The 27,262-nt window shown below is 30.5% G+C and overlaps 1 protein-coding gene across 5 annotated transcripts in view; it reads right to left on the minus strand.

The window, feature by feature from the left end:
* The window catches only part of LOC124357483 (stromal interaction molecule homolog), an 87,175-nt gene that overhangs the window by 15,845 nt on the left and 44,068 nt on the right, over window positions 1–27,262 (minus strand). For all 5 annotated transcript variants that reach the window (XM_046809322.1, XM_046809323.1, XM_046809321.1 and 2 more), the window contains exon 10: window positions 20,452–20,514. In XM_046809322.1, coding sequence (XP_046665278.1) covers window positions 20,452–20,514 — 63 coding nt within the window. The remainder of the gene's footprint in view (window positions 1–20,451; window positions 20,515–27,262) is intronic.

Here is a 27,262-nt window from a genome sequence, read left to right on the forward strand (position 1 = left end):
CCAACATGTTACAGCGTTTTGATGCTCTTCATCACTCGCAAACCTCTGAGATGCAAGCCACCGCTTCATGTACGGGAAAAGATGGAAATCACTGGGAGCCAAATCCGGGCTGTAGGGGGGGGTGGTCAAAAACGTCCCATTTGAACTTTTTCAAAAGTTCTGTCGTTCTTTGAGCTGTATGAGGGCAGGCGTTGTCATGGACAAACACAACACCAGATGTCAGAAGACCACAACGCTTGTTTTGAGCCGTTTTAAGGTTTCACAGTAAGCTGCAGCTGTAATGGTCAGACCACGCTCCATAAATTCAACGAGCAAGATGCCCTCAGCATCCCAAAAAACTGTAGCCATCAATTTTCTCGCTGAAAAAGATTGGCGAGCTTTCTTCGGCTTGCTTGGCGAAGCGGTATGACCCCATTGCATTGACGGACTACACTTTCGCTCATAATGTTTGGGCCATACACCGCACTCAATTCACGATGAGTATCAGCTGCTGTGTAACTTTTCGACCACAGAAATCTTATTACACCACGCACTTCACACGTGGCGGGATTTTCTATCACGGTGCTCATGTTTTTATGTTGTACCAAAAGAACGCGCGATCGCACAATGCTCTCCCTTGCACAGCTAGAAGCATACTGAACGGCTACGCACACCGATGTGAGAATGGCGGCGCTACCCCCACTACTTATCGCGCCACGCCCAAACGGCGGTTACTTTATGGACGACCCTCGTATTTTAAATTGTCATCGTGTTACTAGAGTGCACACAGTTTAATAATAAAAAATTGTTTTTGATTCACCATTGTGTTGAAAAATGCTGAGTGTTGAGGAATACCAGCTGATAGATTAGATAATAGTAGCTTAAATAACATTTGTATTCAAACTTGGACAATTCAGAAAAAGGAAGCCTCTTAATATAAGCAGCAAGTGTATAGTGATGGCTTTTATTTAGTACTTTTATTTTTTTGTCATTTACATATTTATGGCTGGCTCTAAAGAATAACAACATTGACCATAACACAAACTCTGGTAGACCAAATTCAGAGAAAATAAGACATAATGTAAAAATATTGAAAAAGTATTTAGTAAGATCATTATTTCACCTTCAAACATACTATATTAGTTTCCAAACTTCACAAAAGTTGGAATGTGAACATAGTGTGCTCAAAGATAGTTAAAAAATATAACATTCATAACCATGAGAATTTTTGAAAAGATACTTTTGGCCTAACACCTTTGAAAAATGTAATACTATCCAAGTGGAAAAAGAGACAATAAATTATGAAATATTGAATTTTATTTGACATTCCAGAACTAAAGCCCAATCAAAGTACCAGAAAAATCGTTTTACCACAATTTAAAACATTTACACAAATGTTTGATTAAAATTCAAAGCTATGATGATTTCCTGTGTATTTACATCAAACGGATGTACAATGTACATACTGATTAGCTATTTAAGACAAACTACAAAATGTCACATAATGATAAAAAATCTTACATGAGAGTACATTGAGAAATCATCATAAATTGTAAAAGTATTCATGAATTCCTCACTAAGACGATGTCCCAGTCCACAGTATTATGCTGGTAAAGGTATTCTGGGATTGTATGGTCTACTCTTAAGCTTTCTATGACTTACTTTGCTTCCTTTAGTCAGGACAACATCTAATGTTGACTAGAGAAAATATGTCTGCTCTAGTAAGGGAGATAAAACCGCTGGCTAATAAGAACATTCTTAAAAAAATAAACATTGGAAAATTGTTTCTAAAGCACCTCTGCAAAAAAACAGAATTAGCAAAAGTTGATGTCAGAATATCATAAAAAAATGTGTTGTTGAATGATGGTGAGATTTTAAGATACAATTAATAGAACTTTCTCCATTACAGGAATTTCCGATCCACACCTCATACCTTGATTGAAACCAGTAATAACTGGATCAAGTGGTACCAAAAACCAATTCTACAAAGAATATTAAATAGTAATATAAAAATAGCTTAAAAAATCATACTTACATAATGTATCAAATATTCAGTGCAACTATATCTACATAGATATTAAAAAACCAAAGTTACAATTAAATACATCACTTATATTATACTGATTTTGATACCAACTCATTTATTTATAAAATTAACCGTAATTTAGGCTATATTTATTTTTTTATGTCAACCATATTACCTCAGAAAGGATATTTGTTTTAAAAATGTTTCAAATGTTTAAAAACATCTCAAATGAGAAAATAGCAAATACCAAAATAGATATAATACAATATTACACTGCAACATCATCTGACAGCTTCAGTTGAACATTGCCTGTTTTAACATGTTCAATCCCGATGATGCTGGTGGCATCTAGTACTGGAGTAATTTAAGCCGCTGAATGTTTACTATTTAATAACAAATTGCAATTATTGCTATATTAAATGTTTATATTTATATTTATTAAAATACCAAATCAACTTTGGTTTTCGGAAATCAGTCTTCAAAGTGTTGATTATTTTTTAATGTTTACAACTTGAGTTTCAGTTTATTTATAATCAGCTGTTCTGATTAGTTAATTCCACTTCTACCATTAGCTGACTCACATTACTGCTAATTCTCACACCCTGTATCACAGTGTCGCAGTACTTTTTATACACAAAAATTATTTTTTCATAAAAGAGATTATATTCCTTAATTATAATGCTAATGAACACAATATGCTACAAAAATTTGGGATTTCAGGTATTATATCCTGAAATAGGGATGGGCTTGACATGTTATTAAGACACATTGGGCGTATAATTATTTTTCTAGCAACAAACTGGAGAGGCAACAAAAGCAAAGCAATAATTTTCTAATCCGGTAAATTAAATAAGGAAAAACCTATATAAAAACCTAAATATATGGGTGAGAAGTGACAAGTATCGATATCATCAAAGAAAATTTACAATTATCTTTAATTTTTAACTAAATCTAAATATTCTATATATAAAAATGCAGTTTTTGTATGTATCTGGCTGAAAAATTCAAAAAGTTGAATATGGATTCATTTGAAATACCTACATAACATTGCATGTATCAAAGTTTTTGTATGAAATACTTTTATGTATAAATTCCAGAGTTTTCACAGAAGTGAAACTTAAAACATTTCGTGAGAAAGTGGTGTACCGCAAATAGTATCATCTAAATTTTAAGTGACAAAATCAGACTATTTAGTGTATTTTGGATATTATTTAAACATTGCAATAAAATCCAATAACAGTATTATAAAAATTATGAATATGTGCACACAGGTTACTCGAAATTGGCTTCTTTAGAAATTGTGGTATGGAATTTGCCATAACAACTGAAGGAACAACTGAGAGAGACTCAATGAGCCATTGACTCACTGACACTCAATGGTACAATTTGAGAAAAGCAATGCACCAGACATAAAGATCAAATTTTTAGGATGGACAGATCTATCAAGGAGACAGCAATTTATTGTTTTTCCATTGATGAGAGATGCGATACTGATTAGGTACCTATATAAAAGTTTATATAATTCTTACACTGAACAAAGAAAATAGGATAATTGGGCCTTAGAGTATCACAAGAATTGATGTTTCACAAAAAAAATAGATTTTATACCTCTATATATATATATATATATATATATATATATATATATATATATATATATATATATATATATATAATTTCACATTATCTTACCAATGTTACTGAAGATATGGCTACAGCACCAATATTTAAACTAGATTAAGAATATCAATATGAAACCAGAACAATGTTGAGATTAACACAACTTTAAAAATAAATCATGTATATTTTTTATTCTTAAACCACAATTTGGAAACACATGTTTATTTAAGCATTGCACAATATAGAGTAAATAACAGTACAAACCTTTTAAAATGTAATAGAATTTTAAGAAAGAAAAGCAGCACTATACTTCTTTGTATTTAGGCAATTAAAGGTATATGAAGGACACAGGATTTTCCAGATATTTGTCATTTTTAATTGATACTAAAATCACTGAACAATAGCAATGTCCAAAAAAATCCTGTTTCCTTCACAATCCTTGCATCGACAAAAACAAACTTCAAAAAAAAGCTATATTTTGATTGGCTTTAATAAAACTTCCATCTGAAATCTATTTCCTGTCAAGCACGATTCCCAGAATTGAATGTAAATTAGGTGCTTCATGGTGACCAAATACCTATGTAACTTTTGGGGTTCATTAGTTTGAACAATTATCACAACCTGTTGCAAAGGATATTTAACAGGTCCTTTTTCTGAGATCAAGTGCCCTGTGAGGAGATTTTTGCCAATAAGAGTTCCATTTATTGCCTACACTTGGATTTGAAAGACAGTGGAATGAAGTTCAACCACCTGTTTGTTGTAGCACTTTTATTCACCTTGTTCTGGGTTCTTGTAGCATCCCTAATGATCTTCGTTATTAAGGTATTTTAATAGGAAAAAGTTTGTGTTTATCCAGTGAATTAAAACAATCAGCAACACATAAAACGTAGTAAGGCTTAAGGCCTGGGGCCAGCACCTCAAGGAAGCAAGCATAATTAATTTTTAAAATCTAACACTTTACATGATTTTTAATTTGATTGTTACATTTTGATTGCTGTTTTTTATTATTGTTATTGTTACTAATATTATTACCTAGTTTAAAATTTTTTTCAGAGATTTTAATTATTACTTGTTGCTATATTATATACAGTTACTTACTAGACAAAACAACAAGTTTAATCAAACTTTAGCAGCTACAATGTATTTGTTTTACGAGTTGACATTAATTTAATTATACAATTTTGGACAGTGATTGTGATAGTGAATGGTGACGATTTCAATTGCATATGTTGTATGTCTGACGACAAATAAATAATCTTGGATGTTGACTCTTGAATTTGTAGGCTAGGAATGTGGCAGTCCTATACGTCATCTTGGTAGAAGCATGATCAATTGTGTCCGTTTTATGGTGCATCACTGGATATCACAATGATGATTGTCAATGTCAGCCAACCAATTTTTGTGTTATTATTTATGCCAAATTTAATGTAGACTTAAATTTGCTTGAAGGTCCTGTAGGATTTATACTCACACACGGTGATACCCATTAGTATTATAATACTACTGTTAGGTATAACTTACACCCTTTTTGCTAAATTATCTCAAACTCCAGTCTGTACAACACATATAAAATACTACATCTGAACCGTGGTTAACTCCAGGCTCTATAAACTAAGATACTGACAACTCAGCTACAATGACAGCTATAACAGAATACCTTACTAATTTTTTTATACCTTTCCTATGAAATATAATCAAGACCATCTTTAACCCTTCACACACTGATGTATGGATATTGTGAAGATTTTTTTTTTTAAACAGCCGTTTCATAATAAAAGTACATCTGCTACACTGTATTTAATCCAGCAAAAAATATTCCTATTCATTGGAATTCAACTATTTGGTAATCAAACCGATATGTTACAAGCTATAACTTTTGATAACCTTTGGAATAGTTGTACTTACGTTGAATTATTGTATTTATTTCCTATTGGCATTACCAGGTGTTCCAACGATCAGTCTGAGTCATAGTAACAATCTCTGTGCTGCTCAGGTTCATAATTCCAGAAGAATACTTCATTTATATTAATATAGTTTAAATTTAAAAATGAGTAAAAAAGGACAATCAGTTAAGGAGAATACAAAATGGAACAGGATTGAATGTTGTGTTCAAGCTCAGTGATATATTTATTGAAAATATTTAATAAACACATGATCAAATATAGATAGTTTTGTGATGACAAACATGTTAGTAATCTAATTTTTAAGAGAGATAATTTAAATATTTTTCTTGAAAATACCCTGTACAGAAATACCTTTAAAATTATGCACAATTACCCATATTTACACTTAAAACTATTAAGAATTCAACCTATGACTCTTGGTTTTTGGAATACTATGTACTTTAAATTTGATGAAAATACTTATAAACGATTTTTTATAGCTGATTTGGTGGGTAAATATTTAAAAACAAAGAGTTCGATATGACTATCCCTTAAACATACCGCACGGATGGTCTGATACACCCTGTTTATAAGAATACCCAACTAATTGCACGAAATTGTTGTCAGAAAAGCCATTTATGGCATTAATTTTTCTATACCAGTATACACTATATTTGAAAACTCACTTACCTTTGTTAATATTAATGATAAAACTGCAAAGAATTTCAAACTAGTGTATGGTATACAGATCACAACATATATACAAAGTGCCCCAGCAGATCCAAGTTGAGCCAAACCATTAAATTAGTAAATTTAAAAAATAAAACTAAAAAATGTAATACCAATTTTTTATCACAAACTTTTAAGTGTTCCCTGTAGCACATACATGGTGCATATAGTACGCAAGGAATTGCTTTTATGACAAAATACAAGTTAATATTCCCAGTATTGTAGCATAGAACCATTTAATCTCAGGCAAACAGTTCCTAGCAACATTACTGGATGGCCCAGTAGGTCCCAAGCCTGAAGACCATAACCCCTTATTGAATATAAAACTTCACAGTAAAGTATTTTAAAAGAGGAAGAGTAGAGAACCACTTCCATTAATTCTTTTAATGCTGGTGGATTGTTAAGTGAAATCAGAAGCTCAAGGCCCACCATCGTGTATGTGTTGTTGCAGTAAGTGAAGAAACACACCACACTTAACATACTGTGTACAGGACATGCAGTGTTAAGGACAGTAAAAGAAAATCAACAAATATTTAAAGACTATATTTCTGGAAAATCTACACAAACAATAAAAACAACAATACAAGCAATCAATGTAAATACAGCCAAGCAAAATTGTGAACATTCCAACAGAAATTAAAATGTTAAAAAATCAGATTTATTAAAACTTATGCAAAACATAAACTACAATAAAAACAAAGCAAAAGAAAACCCTCATCAACAAAACTTTGTAATTAAACACTAGTTGATTAATCCACAGTTTTGAAATGTCTTAGTAATCTCTATAGAACAATCACAGCAACATAATAAATTTACCTGATTTAAAGAATACAACAATCAAGTCAAGAGATACAAGAGATATGAAGACAATTCTACTCTGATGGCTTCAGAAAATATTTACAACAATCATTTCATTGTCTGACATAGTCTTGATCAATAAAATTAATTCAAGACATAAAAAATCAGACATCTTATAAGTAGTAAAAATAAATCTAGTGTTATCAAGCTGATTCAATTTCTTCAGTTTCATTTTAATATAAAATATATTTTATCAAATTTTTTTTATGTATAAGAGCAGGAATTCATTAGAATATACACTAAACAATTTTAATATATACATTATTTACTACACAGAACGTTTCAAACAATGTGGAAAATTAATGTGTTTGGTAATTAAAGATTCCTGTGATTATTTAGTCTAGAAAAATTATAAAATTAATACCTACTTTATATACAAAAGACTTTGAAAATCTAATACAATGATACAAATGCTGTTTTTATTTCAGTTATTAGATTAGTGGTCTACCGAGAGAGAAGAGCTGGGGATCTACAATCCTAGATTCCTGGGCAGTATGATCCAATATCCAAAATGCACAGTGACAGTATTCTCAAAAATATGTAAAAGCTTCAAGAAATGGTCCTAGTTTCTCTTCTAATACAAATTTTAGACACATACAACAAAAAGAAAACGAAACTTCTAGAGAGGATGTTTTTACATTTCAACTAATGTGATCCCTCATTTTTCTTATTAACCCATTTTAAACGACACTGATACAAAATTATTTAAAATAATGAATGCATGGTGATAAGAATTACATTGGTCAAAACCAGTAACTATTTGTATTGAAGAGCACATTAAATATTTTTTTAAAACTGACCAAGAAATAAGTAAGAATGTAAACTTAAAACAAGATGATGACATACATTGAAACGCAGTTCTCTTCTAAATTAAGAGATTAAAGGCATAAAAGAAATATTGGAATCTAAACTTGTCAGTTTGACAACAATTTTAAAACCCTACATTAAAATGAGCTATATTTACATCAGCACTGACAAGCGAAACAGCAATACTGAATAATAATAAGATGGAAAATTGCTTTATCGAACAAAGTGAGACCACCGTCAGAAGCAAGTGAGCACAAAAGATGGTGAGCGTAGTAAAAGAGTTGTAAGACATTGCTATGCTAACTGGCAGTATTAGTCACTCTACATATACGGTTCTGAATAGTTCATTTTATCGTTTGTGTGTATTGTAGTTGTATCTGATAGTACAGTAGAGGCTTGTCTGTAACAAGCAGTACGTGAGGAACTCCTTCCACTCCAACTGCTGGGTTGGTACAGTATGAATGTGATTCATAGTCAGCTAGGTTTTAGTTTGGGACTTAGTCGGAGTTGAACCTTGAAAATGCAACTCTTTCGGTATTGCAAAATATTTGAGGTTGCATACTTAGTTCCACAAAATGTTTCACGATAAGTTTTCATCCTCACACTTGTACAATATTTATAAAAAAAGAAGTTTTCAATATAACATACATGCTATAGTAAAAATAGATCAATGTATTCAGGGATTTATGATAAATTATCCATATTTTATACAAATAGTACAAATTTTGAAAAAGTATTAAAACAATTTTTAATAAAAAAAGATTTAATACAACTTAAGAATTCTGTCTGATCAAACCAGTCTGGAATGAGATAAATGGGGAGAGTGTACTAAAAAGTGTTAAACAATTTTAGCTTTGTAGATTTAGAAAAGCAAAAAGACTGACCAGATTTGTTGAAAGTATACTCAATAACTATGTTCACAATATCATGTAAGATTCCACATTATTGCTTCCATGATAATATGGCCAAAAATTGAACAAATACGTTTCACTTATTTTTATAGTCTTTAATTTTGTCATTAAATATTAATAAGTTTCATTTTAACTTGTTATTTCTCATAGGTTGTGTTATATCTATTCTAAAATATGAAAGCTGATATAATCAATCAATCAAACTATTTCCTCTGTTGTGCAGAAACACTCAAGATGAAGGGTAAATCTTAGATTTAATATAACAAGAGACATTCAATATTGTCCAATAAAGCAATTGATTTGATACAAAGTTGCAAAAACAATAGCAGGAAAAGATTTAATGAAAACTATTTTAGCTCTCCAAACAAGTGAAAAATCAGATGTGGTCATCTGTATTGAGAACAACGAATAATTCATGCAAATTAGTTTTCATAACGACTTCCTAACCAATTAATTTTGTAACAAATTCTTTTATAAAAATTGTGCCTTGAAACAACAGTTGACTAAACATAAATCACAGTTGATCGTGGATATTCAGACATTCCAACACGTTCTATAATCCAACAATGCCTCGGCAATGTAATCTCTCGTGAGTACACACTATACACAATACCAAGAGTAGTGAGGATGAATCGTTTTCCCTGTCCAAACCTGAACTTAATCTGCTATTAGTTTACATTGTAAATGACAGCATTTCAAGTTACAGTGGTGGAGCCACCGCTGAACTAATCACAAAACTGTACTAACTAAAATTTATTACCCTATGATGGAGAATACAAGAATAAACAATATCCTTGTATTAAAAAATTCAACAGAAGGTAAATTTCTGAATGTGACTGTGAAATAACAAAGGAATTTTTATAAATGAAAAAAACTTTAATTACATCAAATTTTTGTTTGAAAATTAAGAACAGTAACTTTTTATTACAATATTGTATTTTCTGTTACAGAAGTGTACAATATTTGTATAGTTATGTTGTTTGCTGTTATTTTATAATACAAAAAAATAAAGTGTACCTATGTCTAGTTTTTAAAATATCTTATACAAAATTGTTCCAAAATCCAAATTTAAAGAATACATACAAATTCCAATCTAACAACTTTGCCCAAAACAAACCTTTATGTCTAAATTGTATTTAGAAATGGTCAACATTCTGTACTTTGTTTAGTTTTAGTATTTGTAAGGACAATTAATGTGTATGCCAAATTCTTATACTTTGATATAAGAATGTTTTAAAATAAAACAATTTTCTAAAAACAACATATTAGTCAATAAAAGGCATCCTAACAACATCTTTTTTCAAGAATATCTTACATGTATATAGATTGCAATTAAGTGGCCAACTAGTTTTAAGTGTGTTACAGGTGTTAAAAGGAATTTATTAATTTACATGCAGATCAATAGTTTTAAGCATTTTACAGGTTTTTGAAAGGAATGTATCAATACATGCAGATCAATAAACTAACTTTCATGCTATCATGCAGTTGACAACCAACCATGTATTTTCAATACCTAAACAACTTTGTTGGAAAAGAGCTACGCTCCTGACACCCCCTAGATGAAAAGCCCTAGAGATAATAAAATGTAAGAACTTAAAACTTGTTTAAATAAGTGGATCAGTACTGATAAACAAGTATGTTACATGACAAATTCTACAGAGTGATTCAAAAAAGCAATAAGTTATTTATGTGACAGTTAACCAAATTTTGTGTCCCTTATTCTTTTGTTTTACATAAACCTTTAAAATAAAATTTAGAACTTGACTTTCAGATAAGTTACAGATTTTTCATACCATGACCTCTCTTGCCACTCTGAGTAACAAAAGTAACAAACAGAATTAAAAAATAACTTTTTTAGGCTCTACACTCTGTCATAGCTGAGTATAATTTTATAATTTCAAATAACAAAGTTTACTAGTGTTCCCCTACTTAATATACACCCTAATGGCTTGATATCTAACTAAGCCCACCAAATTATCATACCAAATCATTAAATTTAATTACGGTAACTTTCAAAAATCACACTTGCATGGCTGGGTATCAATATTCATTATACAAAGACACACATTGACATTGATTCTATATACAACTTTAGTCAGTGGGACAGCCATTTCACACAATGCAACTGCATTTCATTTTGTTGTGTAATGAATTATTTTAAATATGTAGTTCCTACGCACACACCTAATGACATTAGAGGCATATTCTTAGTAAGCAGATCATTTAAATTTTGATTGAAAAACAAAACAATATCATAGAAAAGCATATGGATCATTGGGAATATTTTTATTTTTTTCGGTGCTGGCAATTAAAATATAATTCATTTAAACGTAAGGTATTTTCAATTAAATCAATTATTTGGCTGTCCCATTCAAGTATGTTTATATACGGTAGTTAAATTTTTGTAATAATTTATTGGGTATATTTACACATTTTTGATACTGGTAAACAAAATTTTTTACTTCTCCAGAACTAAACATATTTTCAGATTCAGAAAAATAACTTTCAGTTTGTTACTCAAATCAAGTATGTTTCAAAATTGTGACCTAACAAAAAGTAATGGATGTTGTTATTTTATATTTTTTTTAAATTAGAATCACTATTTTGACATCATCAAACACCTAAATATACTATCACATTCAGGATCAAACACTTAAATATACTATCACATTCAGGAATAAAGTATCTTCAATTAGATACCTATCATATTCCAAAAGTATTAGGCATGTTTTGGCTTTAGTGGCGATGAATTTTGACTTTGTTACAATTAAAGAGCATTTTTGCTTGATTCAGGAGGAAAATAACTTTACTTTGGCATTTATATCAAGGTAACTAAAACACATTTTTCTACCTGTTGTCTATCATAGAAGTTTCAAGTTAAGAATTCCAAAATTAAGTATTTTGTTTAAATTTATAAAATCTAATGGGTAAAAACTTTGGTAAGGTTATGTAAGTATAAAATTAGAGTTGAGTTTAAAAAAAACTACGTTTTCTATTACTTTGTCATAAAAAATACATTGGAATATTTTGCACCCCAGAAACAGCCTTAAAATAAAATGGGCTAAAATTAAAAAACTATTACAATTATCTGAGGTTAAGATCCACTTATTCTACATGTAATGTTTATCGTTTAATTGGGTATTTTTCACTCTGACAAAATATGATTAAATATTATTTAACTGATATGTTATTACTAAATATAGTAATAAACTAAAATGTACCATATAAAATGCTGGTGATAGACAAGCATTAAAAACACATGTGTTAAGAAGTGTTTTACTTTTGTTTGAAAAGCGATTACAAAATTAAATACTAAATCTTACCTGAACCTGAAGAGTGAATCTAAAAGCAGCATGACAAGCAAACCAAACACAAGCAATTATATTTCAGTTAATCCTTCATACAAGTATTAATCAAGCTTACGTCAGTAGGTTTGAAGAATCAATATTTCAACTTCATTATTGTGATACTGAATTATTATAAACAAATTCAATAACAAATTAAAATAAGTATTCTTTTTAATTGAAACTACTATCTCTTCTCTTTAAGATGTTATATAATATATTTTAATTCTTCATTACTAAATGTAAAACGTTTCAAAAATTGAAAGAACAATTTTTTTATCTCCAGATTTGCTATTTTACATCTCTAAAATGTTTGGTGTTCTAATTTGTAAACAAATAACTATAAAAACAGATGATAACAGACAACAAAAATAGCCTCGAACCATCTGGCGTTATAGCTTCCAGCAAAATTTGTTTAATTAACCAAAAGAGCTCTTCTGTTATGAACAAAGCACTTGAGTAACACTCAAATCAATAAGCAGGTGGCAAAAGTTGTGCTAATGCACCAGCAGCCCAACTGAAAATTGCACTTACTGAAGAATTAGTAGAATTGTACAAATGTACAAATTTTATAACTAAATACAACATAAAAATTTCATTTCCTACAAAAGAACCATCGATGTCTAATTTGTGTATAGTCCAAAATATATTAATTCAAAAATATATTATTTCCACTGATCTTTAATATATTATGAAATTTTAAGTTAGAGAAATATAGTCTTTGAAACAAACCTTATCATGCACAAACCATAACACTCGTCGAGCAGCAGATTTTACACTACCAGAACACCATTCAGCATTATTTGAAGAGAAGCCTTCATATATGGGTGCAAAGCTGTTCAACTCCCTACCTACCGACATTAAGACAGAACAAAACCCCAAGAAAATGCTGAAAAGATGGCTCCTCCAACATCCTTTCTACTCAATTGACGAGTTTTTAAACTGGAGAGCTTTGAACATCAACCAGTGACTGGACTATCATTTACAAAGCTTTGATTTGTAAATTGTTTTATAAAATTTTGATTTGTATAATTACCTTTTTTATGACTCTCTTACTGTTCTCAAAGAATATGTAAAATAAAAAAATAAAAAAAAAAATAAAAAAAAAAAATCATTACCAAATAATAAGCCATCCATGATGAGCAACGTCTGTGCAATCAGCAATGATATGGAGAGGGTATTATTTTCTAACCTATCCTTCATATAAGGTGTAGTACAGTTTTATTTGCTTGATAATGAGAACAACACTATATTTTTTTAATTTTGTGACCATTTCTTGCATGACAAAAAGTTTACATATAGTGCCACCCTAGCTACATTTTAACAATGTTGAATAAACAAAAAATTCAATAAATTGAAGCCAAAGAATCTAAACTAATTTAATTAGTTTGTAAGTAGTACATACAGATAGACTTCAAATTACGAAAGGATACGATATATAACAGTTTATTTGAAGGAAGTCTGTAACTTGTAGGGAAAGGAAGAGTTCATATCATATGATCAGATGTTTTATACTTAGACAAAGACTTAGGGAGTTTAAGAATTCTGCTTGAGTTATAATTGGAAGTACTGGGAACTAGCCAAACTCACAGAAGATGACAGCATTGGAGATTGGAAGGTGGTGATATAAGAACCAGGTTTTCGGAAATTTCGGGTGTTTGGGAATGTTTGGGTGCATAAAAATTGTTTCGTAATATTAAATTTCCTGAACCATTCTGTGTCTGAAAAATTGTAGAATTTTATGGAAGATTGAATAATAATAATTGAAGTTAAGGAAAAGTTGTAACTATATACAAAACATTAATTAAGTACTAAGGCTATAATGTTTTACAATTTGAAAATATTCTCGTTTACATTAAATAATATATAAATCTTTTTTTCAGGCTCTCGTAAACTTAAACAGGCATGTTACGAACACAACCTTTACAAAGAATTTATTCAGTTAATTTAACTGAATTATTGTGCTATATTAACCTTTTAATTATTATTAAACCATTGTTGTCCGTTTTTGTTTTATATTGGCATTTTGAGAATTGCATTTTTATTTTTGAGAAAGGGTTTATATTTTGTTTTTTTGAGATAAAATTATAAATTTTATTTTGTTATCAATAAAAAATACTTTGATTTATCCTTTTACATGAAAACGTTATGAATACAGTAATTGTCAAATTTATAGAAATATAATTATTAAGATTGTCACATTGTTTTTTTATATTAATCAACATTTTGAAAGGATAGCCTTATAATAAAATCTGTACAAAGTTATTATCTGTTCAACTGGATATGACATCATTAATTTGTGGGATACTGACAGCCTATATATATATATATATATATATATATATATATATATATATATATATATATATATATATATATATATATACATATATATATATATATATATATATATATATAATTTAATGTTTAAGTGTGAAACCCAAAATGTTTGTATCTACATGTTTGCCTGTGTATATGAGAGTCAAAAATGAAATCTATTTACATAAATGTATATCCCTTCCTATACCTTCCGCTTTCAATATTTCACTTGAATCAAACAGAACCTGGTGACAAATTAACAGTGGCATCAGAAAAACAGTAGTCGCCAAACTAACAAAAGAACCTGTTCCACCATGCACTACAACAATCACTTCCTTTTATTGAGCCTGAGCTCATGCTCAAGTGATGTTGGGACACTGGTAAACTCATGCACTACAACAATCACTTTCCCTTTATTGAGCTTGGGCTCATGCTCAAGTGATGTTGGGACCATTGTAAACCCATGTGCTACAATAATCACTTTCCTTCTATTGAGCTTGGGCTCATGCTCAAGTGATGTTGGGACCATTGTAAACTCATGCACTACAACAATCACTTTCTTTCTATTGAGCCTGAGCTCATGCTCAAGTGATGTTGGGTGGGACACTGGTAAACTCATGCACAACAACAATCACTTTCCCTTTATTGAGCTTGGGCTCATGCTCAAGTGATGTTGGGACACTGGTAAACTCATGCACTACAACAATCACTTTCCATCTACCGAGCCTGAGCTCACACTCAAGTGATATAGTAAAGTGGTGTTGGGACACTGGTCAACATATGCCATAATATGGCCATAATACCACCATAGGATGTTTGCATACCACATGCAATGGATCTGTGCACATATTAATAGACTGCAGCTCTTTTATTGTTATGCAATAAAATTACAAATTAAAGATACTATAATGCTGAAACAAATCAATAAGAATATATTCAACAATCTAATTAATTTAATCAAACTGTGGAGATATGAAACACTCAAGTCAAGTGGAAGTCAAGTACGTTACTTAGTCTGTTAAAATATTAACACTTCAAAACTGTACTGTTGATTGTAAAGGATCAATTGGACTGAGAGACAATGTTTCAAGAAGATGTGTGGTATGGCGTAGTACAAACAAATGATGCAATATTGAATTACACTTCCCTTGCAGTAACTTAACAAATAACAATTATAGCTATGTTTCAAATAAAGTAATAAATTTACCTATGATTGTCTACCCAGCTTGGTTATAACTATCACTGCTTCCCTTGCAGTAACTTAACAAATGACAATTATCGCTGTATTTCAAATCAATTAATAAATTTACTTATGATTGTCTACCCAGCTCGGTTATAACTGTCACTGCTTCCCTTGCAGTAACTTAACAAATGACAATTATAGCTATGTTTCAAATCAATTAATAAATTTAACTATGATTGTCTACCCAGCTCGGTTATAACTGTCACTGCTTCCCTTGCAGTAACTTAACAAATGACAATTATCGCTGTGTTTCAAATCAATTAATAAATTTATTTATGATTGTCTACCCAGCTTGTTTGTAACTGTCACTGCTTTCCATTTTGATACTATCAATATTAGAGCATACACAAGTGGACCAATAAAGATAGTCATAATATTATAATTATAACATGATTGTGTAAAGTGATTCTGGATACTTCAGGCCATAGAAAGATAAATCAATCATTGTAGCTATGTGGATATTATTTTTACAAATCATATTGATCACAAAATAACTTTTACTAAATATCCTAAATAAAATAAATATGTTGTTTTAAAAAACGAGAACATTTTTATTATATACTGTGTTAAAATTATACCTACACCTATTATCAATAAAACATCATGATAAATTTGAACGTCCAAGTTGGATTAGATAAAGCAGGAATTAAAACATATATCCAATTTAATAAAAGAACACGGTTTTTGTTTATTTTAGGAAAATTAAAAAAAGGATAAAACTGTAAAAACTGTTTTGTTTTTCATCTATCAAAGTTGTAGCTGCTACATTATAAATCAAAGATAATAGCAGGACATACATTAGAGTACATTTAGATAACGATGTCAAAAGTATAAATGTGTTGTAATAAAGATTTAAGATGGGGGATTTTTTATAACCCCATTTGATAATATGTACAAATTATTAGTATATACCTTATATTTATACTATGTAAATTTAATACAACATGTAGGTTTATTTAAATTATAATTAAATTTTTTCTTTAGTAGAATCCCATTAAGTTGGACCACAGGTTACTTAACAAAAATCTGAGTAGCAAAATACAAAAAAGAACATATACTTGTAATATGATTTTCTTTATTACAGCAATTGGACTTAAGGAATATTTAGAAATCATAATATAAAAAAACAAGTATATATATTTTGTAACCTAACATGTACTTTTTGTGTAAGGGACTTGTAAGGTTTTGTTGCGTTGAGTACCATTTACATACTTCGTACAAAAACACATCCTTTGAAACATGAAGAGCTTGGTTGTCAGTATCTTTCTGCCATCAAATCACCCAATAAATACGTTGCATCTTTCAAACTTTTTCAAACCCCTAACTTTTCAGGGTTTTTCTCATCCTTATTTTCTAGTTTCCACTGTTTTCAGCATTTTTATTTAAATAAGCCTTAACAATCTATTAATCAGTAGCTGCGCAGTAACATCCTTCATTGCCTGTCTTCAACCAATTTTTTATGTGACTGATATCAACAGACCAATGATTTTGTACAGAATGAAATAATGTGATTGTAAGCTGCCTGTGATAGTGGCATTGGGTCGAGAAGGAAAAGTGTGTATGCATCACAAGCTATTCATTACTGAAAATAATTAGGACGCTATGCAAAGTCAGGTTGTCCGGAGATCCAACTGATCAGGAGTTGAAGGAGTCCAACTTAATAGGATTCTATTGTAAGTGTAAAATAGCAATTTATTCAATTGAGAGTGTAATGAAAATGAATACAAAAATGTATGTGGTGACTAGTTTTTATACCTCATAAGAGTGATCAAGCAAGTAAAAAAATAGATTATGATAGACCACAAATTGAAATTCACATAACAGTGTTGACAATTTAAATTGAATTATTGCACAGCATTAACAGATCTAATTTTATTCATAGACTGTATAAATAATATTACTACACTGTAATAAAAACTTTATGTTTAGAAACATTAGATTTGTAATCTAAGTTTAATCTTCATATAATACCACCTACCACAAGTAATTATTTCTGAATAATCAAGGGTTTTTATAAATCAATTGCTAATGCTTCCAAACTATGTAGAAATTACTTATTTCAAACCGCATTAATATTTTCCACTATATTTAAAGGTAAGCAATTAATTCTTAGAAGTCCTCAACAATCACTTTTACATTGATATAGTACAACACAAACATACATAAATTACAAATATAACACTAATAAATTTGACTTGTTAATTAAATATTTATGTTTTATGAGTTTACAATCAACAAATATATAACCATAAGTAGTGCAGACTAAATTTAATACGATACAAACTCTTATCTCTAAATAAATATGGTAACAACAATATATTGTAGTTGGACTACAAAAAGTAAGTGGGTTAATTCTTTATATAAAAAAACCATAAAGAATCAGTAGAGGAATAGATAAATCCTATCAATAACTAAGTACACTTATTTAACTTAAAAAAATCTATAAACTCAAAATAGAAGTGTTCAGTTCAGATCAAACAAATCAGATCTTTGGATTACATAAGTCCATCGTATATAAAACAAATTGTACTTGTACATGAAAAACATGTATATAAATATGAAAATATTTCTTTAAAGGGGATGAATTTTGTGTGTTTACTTTTTATATGTAATAGTTTAGTAAAATGCAAAGATTTGATTAAAAGAAGAGGAAACTAGAAAGGTCTCAGAATTGGTTAATACTCAGATGCTAAATAAAGAGGGTACCAAAAATGAATAGTTTATTAATAGATTTTAAGGAGCTGACAGAATGGTCCTTTATCACTTTATGCCTTTTTAACATACAATGTAAGTCACCTATAGGTGTTTTCCACATACACAAGCAATATGACGATGTACTTATTAGCACTTTGTGTGTTGCATTACCATTTTGATTGTTTACCAGCAATTTAGGATTCAATAATTCCTTTTTATTTGAGAACACTGTTTGTTTTGTGGTCTCTGTGTGTGTGTTTGTCTTCTTTTTCTTTGTGCAGTTTTGAACATTATAAATTATTGAAATTAACAGTTTAGGAAAAGTTAATTTCTTTTAAACACCTTTACAAATTACATTTATGTGAGAAGGGCCTGTAATTGTCTAACTGTTTATTTCTATTGAGAGTTTGGATCAGTTTTGGGATTCTTTGTTTTCTGATAGATCTCTAACCAAATAAAAACTATAAATAATAAAACATGAATAGCACAGATTATGGGAGTTTTTGAAACTCATTTATGCTTATGGGCGTTCTATTGTACCCAAGGCACAGAATAAAACAGCCAGGTAAATAGCATCCACTTGTTCAAAACTACCAACATTATAAGAATTCAGTTGCAGTTAGTGACATGTAGCAACAAAGAATAACCTTTAAAAATTAAAAGTTTATAAAAATGTTATGAGGCACGTTCAATAAATACTGCTTTAAAATATAACACAGAGATTATTTTAAGTTAATTTTATTTTTATATTAAAGATCACACCTTAAGCTATTTTTCAACATGTTTTCCACCATTTTTTCAGACCATTTCATAGCTAATCCAGCTTATCTAAACCTTCTGCAAAGAAACATTCCACTGGTGAAAAGAGTTAAGAGTATCTTACTCTGTTTAGTATGTAGTAATCACATTAAAAGTGCTTACCGCCCAGCTCGAGATTCATGTGCAAGACAAAGTGATAATAAGATAGTATCAGGTCTGAACTTTAGGGCTTATGAATGAGATACTACAAGATCTGAACTTTACGGCCTGTGAAAGAGATAGTACCAGGTCTGAAATTTATGGCTTGTGAATGAGAGAGTATAGCTGGTAAATGGCCTACTCCCAATCAAACAGTCCAATTAGAATTTGAAAAATATATTGGAAAATTCATATTTAAAATACTATACCTAAAAGGTACTTATCTAAACTTATTTTATTGAAAAACATCCCTTGTTTCTAAATAGTAAAATTTCTATGCATATGTAGTCAAAATTATATCATTACAATTTTTTTTTCATTTATAAAACATTCTGTGCTCATATACTTAGCATCCAAGTGTTAACACATTATTTGTTTTGGAGATCTCTTGGAGTTTTCAATAATGAGTTAACAGATTGTTTAATTCAGTTTAGTTATTAAAACATGTATCACTTTAGAAGAATATACAATACAGAAGAATATGCTACAGTATAAAAATACATTATCCAATTTCAATATCAAAATTCATGAACACCTCCTCTTCTGAAAATACATGTAAACGAACTAGTTGTAAAACACAACAAACAGTCTTTCTACAATGGAAAAATATTTTAAGTACAACTACAAATTAATCAATATTAGTCTACAGAGCTCTGCATGCTGAAATATAAATATTAACAATTAAAAATTCAGAAACCCACAACTAAAGCAGGCTAACTAATTCAATCCTGGATTTAGGTTTTCAGACAATATTTTATTTTTTAATTTATGTATTATGAATGGCTATTTACAATTGAAAAATATTAATAGCTTTCACCTTTGTTTACTTATTAAATAAAAGGATATATAATAATAAAACAAATTAGTTCTTTTGGAACGATTAACAGTAGATATATTAATTGAATTTGAATATGTTTTACTATTGAAACATAATTCATTTTACATTTTAAAATCATGAAACAGATGCTTTATCAACTAAAGCAGTTAGACACCCAAGATTGAATAATCAACCTAAGAATGTAATAAAACTACATTCCGATGTCAGAAGCATACTCGTCATCAGTGAAGGAGTGCTGCTTACCTGCCGTTGGTGAATACGAGCTTGTATCATCATCTAAGTCATCTTGACTGCTGCTCATTCGACCTACACAACACATTTGGTACAATTTAACCAATATATTATACCCGTACATGATGTTTATGACAGTATTATAATGTTATTTAATTAACTTAGACCATATAATAATATATAACATATTATGTTATTTGACATCCATTTTTGGTGTTTAGTAAATTTGTGGAGAGTCAACACATAACGTAGCTATGGTTGGAAAGTTTGATTCAATGTGAATGTTGAGTTTAACTCCAGTTGATCTTCCGCTTAGTGCAACCTCTGAAATCAACGCTGTCACAGACTTGACTCCTAAAATCTGGAGTTATGTTTATCTGAAGAGATCCAAATAAAGTTGATAGTGAAGAAGCTGAAAACTAACTGTTCTGCATTGTTTCGACATCAGAGACACCTGGACTACACAATATAGAAGGGGTGTTTTCATTATCTCATCAAATGCACAATTGTACACTCACAAATCGCACAGAGTTCTGTCACAGGTTAAATATTCACATCTGACAATAAATTAACCGCACATCTAAGTTTATTTCACTAAGAATATTTCAAACTAACATAATTCTCTTGTAAATAAGGTTAATAGTTTTGTTGTGAAAAAACTTACACAAACAGGAATTTAAATTGAGTTACTTATCTGAAAATTTGCACACTCAACATTTTATACAAATCTAAAACCAAATTTTTTGTTATTTTTCACATTGGTGTTCAATATCAGGAGAGCAAAGTAAAGATTTTGAATTAAAAAAGTAAGGTCTATTAAGATGTCCTTAATGACAGTGATTTGTGCTATATTTTCTCCACAAATTAACTTGATCATCAGTCATCCATTGTTTTTGGGCTTTTTTTAACTTTTGAGCACTCTGTAAATATATATTGCTTGGTGATTATATTATGTGAAAAGCATCTAGATATTGTGCTTTTTGCCAATAAAGAAACACTGTGTGACAATATATTGTGGTTTTGTAACTTATTTGTGATATTTAGTTGATTTTATGATTTAGTTGTGATCTTTGTGTTTGTTTGTGTGTTGTCTTGTGTTTGGTCTTTGTTTGTATAAAAAAATTATACAAGTCTGCATTTATTTTTATAATTTATTATATTGAACTAGCTGTTTCCCGCAGCATTGCACGCTTTTCATAAACTTTGCCCGTGTATAATGAGCACTTTTGGAAGTGAATTATATCTCCAATGCCGATATAGAGTTTGCCTTGTTGCCACAATCAAGAAATTCTGTCAAAAGTATATGTTTATAGCCATTGTACATGTAAATGTACTTTATTATAAAGTGGTCTAACACTCAAACTTTAAGTTCAACAAGAAATTTATTTTAAAGACAAATTTACATCATAACTTAGTGCCCTCAAATACTGTTACTATATTTAATATACATAAGTGTCTCGTAATTGCAGTTTATAGTGTGCAGGCACTTTGAAAACTTTTATCTTTTGCAGTGCCGCCTGTTAGCAAGTTACATCAATAGGCATAGCATATAAAACTTCTCCAAGAAAAAATACATATAAATACAGATTTTCATAATGATTTATGTATATATTGATAGTAAATAGTCTGCAATATCTGATATTCAACCAATGAGATTAATGTATATTCAGACAAGTAACAATCTATAAAATATATTAAACAGATAATATTGATGTTAATATTAATGTTATTGGTGGAATGGTCATCAATGTTTATATTCTTAAATAAACTCAACAAAAATTAATATAATAAATTAAAAATGCATTTTTGCTCTGGCATTCTTTAGCTGGAGAGGTAAACTCCAGATGCAATAAAGAGAGATCCTTTCTGAACTTTCATTTTCGTATATAAAACATAACTAACCGTTCTTTATTTGGCTACGTAAAGTAAAATAATTTGTAGTAAAGATTTACAGCAGTTTACCACTTTAATTGACTAAACTCAGCAACCTTGAAATATCCCATAGGAGTTATTATTTGTTGCATTTTTTGTAATCATTATCGGTCATCAATCATGGTGACAGCTGTTTCAAAAGCAACCAATCTGTAGGTTGTTGCATCACCCAATGCAAAAACTCTGAGTCAATTCACATTGTTTATTGTTTGGTGACAGTAAAATAGCAATAAATCAATTTCTTTTATTATGATGTAATTATGTCATAATCTGAAGTGTGAAATATATATGAAATATATATGTATTGACCAACATGGTAGTTTGTTTTTTCAGTTGTCACATATATATTTACAGTTTTATTGAATTTTATGTAAACAATAATTTTTTGTAAACAATATAATTTGTATATATAATGGTTTTTCATACTTTATCAACTACTTTAGATCTAGAATGACTTGTAAAGTACAAATTTCCATGATTGCAGTAGATTTTAGAATAAAAAAATCAATTAAGACTTTCTAAATACTTGCAAAACAATTATAAAATATGTCAATTTTTATATTTGTAAGCACTTTTTTGGTTAAAAACATACAACATATATATATATATATATATATATATATATATATACGAGGTCTGTCCAAAAAGTATCCGGCAGCCGACCAGTAGGCGGCCGTGGCATAACCAACTGGCTTGAACCGGTTATTGGAGGGGAGGGGTGAGCCTACTCCTTCCCTTATTAGGCATTGAATACAATCCGGTCACTCAGTGAGTCACAGCGCTCTGTTCCGTACAGTACTGCCGTGTGTGTGCGTCGCATTTCAATATGACTGAGCTTGTTGAGCAGTGCATTTGCATTAAATTTTGCCAAAAACTTGGGCATTCAGCATCAGAGACGATTACTATGATACGGAAAGTTTATGGTGACGTGTCTATAGGCGATACACAAACAAAAGAGTGGTTTAGGCAGTTTAAAAATGGCCGCATATCAGTGGAGAGAGATGACCGATCTGGCAGGCCTTCAACGGCCAGAAACGCTGAAAATGTTGAACTTGTTCGTGCAGCAATTAATGAAAACCGTCGATTGACTGTCTGAGAGCTGGAAGATTTAGGAATACCAAAATCGTCAGTTTGTAACATTTTACATGAAGATTTAAAAATTAACCGTGTTTCAGCAAAATTTGTTCCTCGGCTGCTGACAGAAGACCAAAAGAACTGTCGACTAAATCGCACAGGACAACCTGGATTTGATAAAAAGTGACCCAGGGCTATTTAAAAAAGTTATTACTGGTGATGAGTCATGGGTTTATGGCTATGACCCTGAAACAAAGGCTCAACCTTCACAGTAGAAAACTTGCAAAGAGCTGAAACGGCTGAAAAAAGCAAGACAAAGTCGAAGCAATGTCAAGACAATGCTGACAGTTTTTTTTTTTTACCAGGACGGTGTTGTTCATCACGAATATGCTCCAAGAGGCCAGACAGTGAATAAGGAGTATTATCTTGAGATCCTAAGGCGGCTACGAGATGCAGTGCGAAGAAAACGACCTGAACTGTGGACAAGCCGTGGCGGGATCCTGCACCACGACAACGCACCAGCTCATTCCTCAAATCTTATTCAGCGTTTTTTGGTCAAACACGACATCAACCAACTACAACAGCCTCCCTACAGTCCTGACATAGCTCCTTGTGCCTTCTGGCTATTTTCTAAATTAAAAATTCCTTTGAAAGGAAAAAGATTTGCCGATGTTGAGCAAATAAAACAAAATGCGACGAAGGACCTGTTAGCCATTCCGCAAAATGAATTTAAGGAGTGTTTCCGGAAGTGGGAGGAGTGTTGGAATAAGGTAGTGGCTTGTGGAGGGGAGTACTTTGAAGGGGACCAGATTGCCGTTGCCGCCGAGTAACGTCAGTTCATGCCAACATCAAGGTCAGATACTTTTTGGACACACCTCGTATACAGAAAATTTACTACAAAATGTATATCTTGAAATTATAATAAGGTTGTTTTGAAAATTCTCATGATCTGTTGAATTTTCTACACATACGTAGCTATGGTGGGAAGGGTTAATTCAATGTAAATTTTGTGTATGAACTGAAGCTAAACTCAACCTTTATACCTATTGAAGTTTCTACTTTTCAGCATTTTTTTGAGCTAAAAACACAACTTATTTTTAGTTGCAGTTTATTTATGTTTTATTTTTTAATATAGTAACAATTCAAACATCATATTAACTCATGAACCTCTTTGTTTTATACTTAAAAAAGTTATATAATTTAAGGTTTTCTACAAAAATTTTAAATAAAAGTCAACATGTTCAGTAATTTTGAAGTTTTTCAGTTACAATCAACATGATAAATAACATGTGCATTAAAAAAACAAATCTTTCTTTGGAAGCATTTTAAACAAATAAACAAATAAATTTCAATACTTTTAAATATACTGAAATTGATTTGAAAAACAGTTTACTATTTTTTATTACTTATACTTATTATTACTTAAAAACAGGAATTTCCCCTCAATTTAAAACTGTTACTATTAATTATATTTTGTAAATTAAATAATTTGTTTAATTCCAGATTCATAATCTGTGGAATATACAGATTACAAAAATGTACAATATTTTAGAGTTGCAGCATATTATGTGTAATTTATAAATAATTCAGTGAACCTCTGTACAAAGGCAAAAATCAGCTTCCACTCAGGACAATTCTGACTGCCACTGCAAGGGTTAAAATCTTTGTTTATAAAGATGCCACACAAAGTACATGCAACTGTTACGATTACAAACATAAGTATTCCTTGAATTATTTTTAATAAAACTGATATATTAAAATATATAATAAAAATAGGTATGTAATATACTTTTTTAGATTATATATGTATAACCATATAAACAAAGTAAAATTAAATTAATGCTATAAATATCAAAATACTCTGCCAACGAGACAGCTTTAAGTTATACTTCAAGAGTTAAAAATAATAGTTTGACCAGATGGCCATGCCTCAACGATAAACTTGTGGTGACAATTATCACTACATAGTATAAAACAAAGTCCCTTTCTCTGTCCCTATGTCCCTTTGTATGCTTAAATCTTTAAAACTACGCACGGATTTTGATACGGTTTTTTTTTAATAGATAGAGTGATTCAAGAGGAAGGTTTATATGAAGTAAAGTATAAGTAAAGTTACCTGAAATATTTTGAAATTCAGAAAAAATGTACTTTTTACGTTTCATAATCCAAATTAAACTGGCACTAAACAGCTGTTCACACCTTCAGTTTTATGTCGACTGACTGAAACATCTGTTTACATTTAAGTTCAATCAAATATTAAGTAAACATTGCTTGATCAAATATGTAATGCAGATAGTAAATAGAAGGTTAGTATCAAAATTTTACTCCAGATTGCGCCAGTGATGAATTTAAATCATCTACTGCATTTTATATATTATTTAAACACTGTTATAAAACCAACCTTAATTAACAAAGTTATGAATGTTTTCACATATGCTGCTTTAAACTGGTGGGCTTCCTTGACATTGTGATATGGCATTTTAACAACGGCTTATGGGAAAACAGAAAAATGAATACTAACATGCCTCAACGTAACAAAAAACTTTTATTTTTGAATGTTGCGTAACCCTAATAAGGATTTAATGGGTAGGACTTCTCCCTAGACCGTAATAGGTCCTACGTAGTATGTGTATATTTTCTTCATCAGGACAACAACACAAAAAACCATGTCCCTGGAAATATTTTAAACTGAAAATAGATTACAGAAGCGATAGTAGACGATTTTGAAAAAAGTAGATTTCGGAGAACTGAATAATCGAACTATCTAGAATTTGATCGAGAAAATATTGCAAGCTGAAATGTGATATACGAGGGCCATCCGGAAAGTAGTACCCGTTTGTGAAATAAAGACACAGAAGTAAATATTAACAAATATAAACATTTTTATTGAAAAGAGCATACCTTAAACTACTTCTCCACATAATCTCCAAGCAAATTTAAGCATTTGTCATAACATGTGACGAATTTTTGTATTCCAGCGTCATATTCCTCCGCCGCCAGCCGATTGAAATACGTAGTCACGCCTTCTTTAAGTTCTTCATCGCTGTCAAATCTTTTTCCCGCCAAAAACTCTTTAAGTTTTGTAAAGAGATGAAAATCTGAAGGGGCCAAGTCCGGGCTATACGGTGGATGGTCGAAAATTTCCTAATTGAATTGCTGCAGTTGTGTTATCCCCACTGCATGAGGCCTGGCATTGTCATGGAGGAGAATGACGCCATCAGACAATAGACCTCTCTGTCGATTTTGTATTGCCCGCCGTAATTTCTTTAATGTTTCACAATACGCATTAGCGTTAATAGTGTCTCCACGGGCCATAAAATCAATAAGCAGTACACCACGTCGATCCCAGAAAATGGTTGCCATAAGTTTCCTGGTGGACAGAACAGTCTTGAATGTTTTTGGTTTCTTTGGTGAATGAGTATGATGCCACTCCATTGGCTGTCGTTTACTCTCAGGTGAAGCATAACAAACCCACGTTTTATCAGCAGTAACTATGCGATTCAAGAACGTGTCTGCTTCATCAGAATAACGTTCCAAAAATGTGAATGCAGCAGCCATACGCTTGGTTTTGTGCTCATCTGTAAGCATGCGAGGGACCCACCTTGCACAAATTTTTGAATAATGCAGATGGTCTTTGACAATTTCATGAACAATTGTTCGAGAAACATTAGGGAAATGTTCACAGATGTCATCAATTGTGACGCGCCGATCATTTCTCACGAATTCGTCTACTGACCTCAGCAGTTGATCTGTAATGACAGATGGTCTCCCTGAACGCTCATCGTCGTGTGTGTTCCCCCTCCCCAAGTTGAAATTA

The sequence above is a fragment of the Homalodisca vitripennis genome, chromosome 3 (assembly GCF_021130785.1).
Source record: "Homalodisca vitripennis isolate AUS2020 chromosome 3, UT_GWSS_2.1, whole genome shotgun sequence".
NCBI lineage: Eukaryota > Metazoa > Arthropoda > Insecta > Hemiptera > Cicadellidae > Homalodisca > Homalodisca vitripennis.